The sequence below is a fragment of the Eimeria mitis genome, genomic scaffold, assembly GCF_000499745.2.
Source record: "Eimeria mitis Houghton genomic scaffold, Emh_scaff1801, whole genome shotgun sequence".
NCBI classification, from domain to species: Eukaryota; Apicomplexa; class Conoidasida; order Eucoccidiorida; family Eimeriidae; genus Eimeria; species Eimeria mitis.
This window is the reverse complement of record NW_013570121.1, coordinates 3,589-6,047: the sequence shown is the minus strand read 5'-3', so window position 1 is coordinate 6,047 and position 2,459 is coordinate 3,589. Positions and strand designations below refer to the sequence as shown.

The 2,459-nt window shown below is 47.9% G+C and overlaps 1 protein-coding gene across 1 annotated transcript in view; it reads right to left on the bottom strand.

The window, feature by feature from the left end:
- Nucleotides 1-1,597: 1,597 nt before the first annotated feature.
- EMH_0043780 (uncharacterized protein) overlaps nt 1,598-2,459 on the bottom strand; it is a gene marked incomplete at both ends in the record, with an annotated part of 2,554 nt that continues 1,692 nt past the window's right edge. Inside the window, 2 exons of the mRNA XM_013495890.1 lie at nt 1,598-1,668; nt 2,113-2,311. Coding sequence (XP_013351344.1) covers nt 1,598-1,668; nt 2,113-2,311 — 270 coding nt within the window. The remainder of the gene's footprint in view (nt 1,669-2,112; nt 2,312-2,459) is intronic.

Here is a 2,459-nt window from a genome sequence, read left to right as displayed (position 1 = left end):
GAGGTAAGGGGAAAGCATAATAAACCCAAACAAACCCCAGATAAACCCTAAACCCTAAACCCTAAACCCTCAACCCTAAACCCTAAACGCTCAGCAGAGCAGAAGCAGAAGCAGCAGCAGCAGCAGCAGCAGCTGTTGCTGCTGCTGCTGCTGCTGCTGCTGCTGCTGCTGCTGTTGCTGCGCTAGTGCTACTGCTGTGTAGCTCTAAGTAATGAAGGGCGCGGCGTTCGTTTTTACTATTGCTGCTGCAGCAGGCACAGACACTTGCAGCTGCTGTTGCTGCTGCTGCTGCTGCTGCTGCTGTTGCTGCTGCTGCTGCTGCTGCTGCTGTTGTTGTTGTTGCAGCTGCTGCTGCTTCAGTTTTCAGGGGCGTGCATTGCTGTGGCTGTGTTGCTGCGGGCGCAGAGAAACAGATGGGGGGTAAACAAATAAACAAAAAAACAAAAGCTATTTAAATATAAAATAAATAAATAAATAAATAAATAAATATTGTTTGTTTATAAAAGAAATAAATATATATTTCGTTTGCTTGCGAGCTGTATGCATACCAACGGCCACAGCCCGCCGATGGCTGTGGAAGGCCGCTACATGCAGCCGCTAAACCCTAAACCCTAAACCCTAAACCCTAAACCCTAGACTCTAAACCCTAAACACTAAACTCTAAACCCTAAACCCTAGGAGCAGAGAGCTGTCGTGCTCTGTTTATCTCTGCTTTCTCTGTTTCTTCTTAGCTGCTGCTGCTGCTGCTGCTGCTGCTGCTGCTGCTGCTATTCGCTGCTTCAGTATCAGCAGCAGCAACTGACATCTACACACCCCCAAACCCTAAACCCTAAACCCTAAACCCTAAACCCTAAACCCTAATCAGTTGTCTGAGGGACTCCGCTGCTTTCTGTGAAACAACAGCTCCCTGTGGGCTTCTGCAGGGCCCGAGATTCCGCGTGGTTGTTAGGGTTTAGGGTTTAGGGTTTAGGGTTTAGGGTTTGTGTTTTGGCCTCAGCAGCTGCTGTATGTACACCCCAGTGCAGTACTCTCGCACCGGGTCTGTATCTGCTGCGTGTTTTACTCTAAACCCTAAACCCTAAACCCTAAACCCTAAACCCTAGATCGCTTTGCTTATCGGGGTTGGGGGTTTTCTCTGCTTTCTCTTCTCCCTCTGTTTATTCTTGCTTCCTCTATCATATAAACCCTAAACCCTAAACCCTAAACCCTAAACCCTCGTATCTCTCGCCGATGGTGGGGGTTCAGGACTGGGGCGCCTTCGCCCTGTCTGTGCGGGACATCTTCCACAACAGCCCAACCACAGTAAACCCTAAACCCTAAACCCTAAACCCTAAACCCTAAACCCTAATTTCTATACCTTAAACCCTAAACCCTAAACCCTAGACTGCGAGTCAAGAAAGAAACAGAACGCCAATACAGAAACGAACATATAGCCGCTTAACTCAGCTTTTAGTGTTTAGGGTTTAGGAATTAGGGTTTAGGGTTTAGGGTTTAGGGTTTAGGGTTTNTTAACTCAGCTTTTAGTGTTTAGGGTTTAGGAATTAGGGTTTAGGGTTTAGGGTTTAGGGTTTAGGGTTTAGGGTTTAGGGTTTGTGTCTCAGGCTCGGTTTTGTATGAAATATAGAAGGAGTGATTGCCTGCTGCGGGTGAAGGTAACAGACGGCCGCACTGTAAGCAAACCCTAAACCCTAAACCCTAAACCCTAAACCCTCTCTCTTCTCTCTCTTCTCTCTCTTTTGTCTCTCTTCTCTCTCTTCTGTCTCCTTTCTCTCTTCTGTCTCCTTTCTGTCTCCTTTCTGTCTCCTTTCTGTCTCTTCTCTCTTCTCTCTCTTCTGTCTCCTTTCTGTCTCCTTTTTGTCTCTCTTCTCGCTCTTCTTTTTGTCTCCTTTCTGTCTCCCTTTTGTCTCCTTTCTGTTTCTCTTCTGTCTCCTTTGTGTCTCTCTCTTTCTCATTTCAGTCTCTGTCTCTTTGCTCTCTGTCTCCTTTCTCTTTTCTGTCTCCTTTCTGTTTGTATATATTTTATATCTCTTCTCTGTTTCTGTCTCTTCTCTGTCTCCTCTTTGTTTCTATCTCTTATCCCTTTCCTTATTTATTTACATTTTCCCCTTTTACTTTTTTTTTTAATCCCTCTCTTTCCTTTGCTGCTGCTGCTGCTGCTCCGCTGCTGCTGCTCCCGCTGCTGCTCCCGCTGCTGCTGCTGCTGCTGCTGCTGCTCCTGCTCCCGCTGTTGCTGCTGCTGCTGCTGCTCCCGCTGCTGCTGCTGCTGCTGCTGCTCCCGCTGCTGCTGCTGCTGCTGCTGCTGCTGCTGCTGCTGCAGTGTGTGAAATACAGGGTTTGTTCTGTGTCTGAGATGCATAGAGTAGAGAGCCTAGCAGCAGCATATATGGCGTGGGCAGCAAACCCTAACCCCAAGCTGGGGGGCCCCGAGCTCTCTCTAGAGGGCGTGCTCAAACGTACTA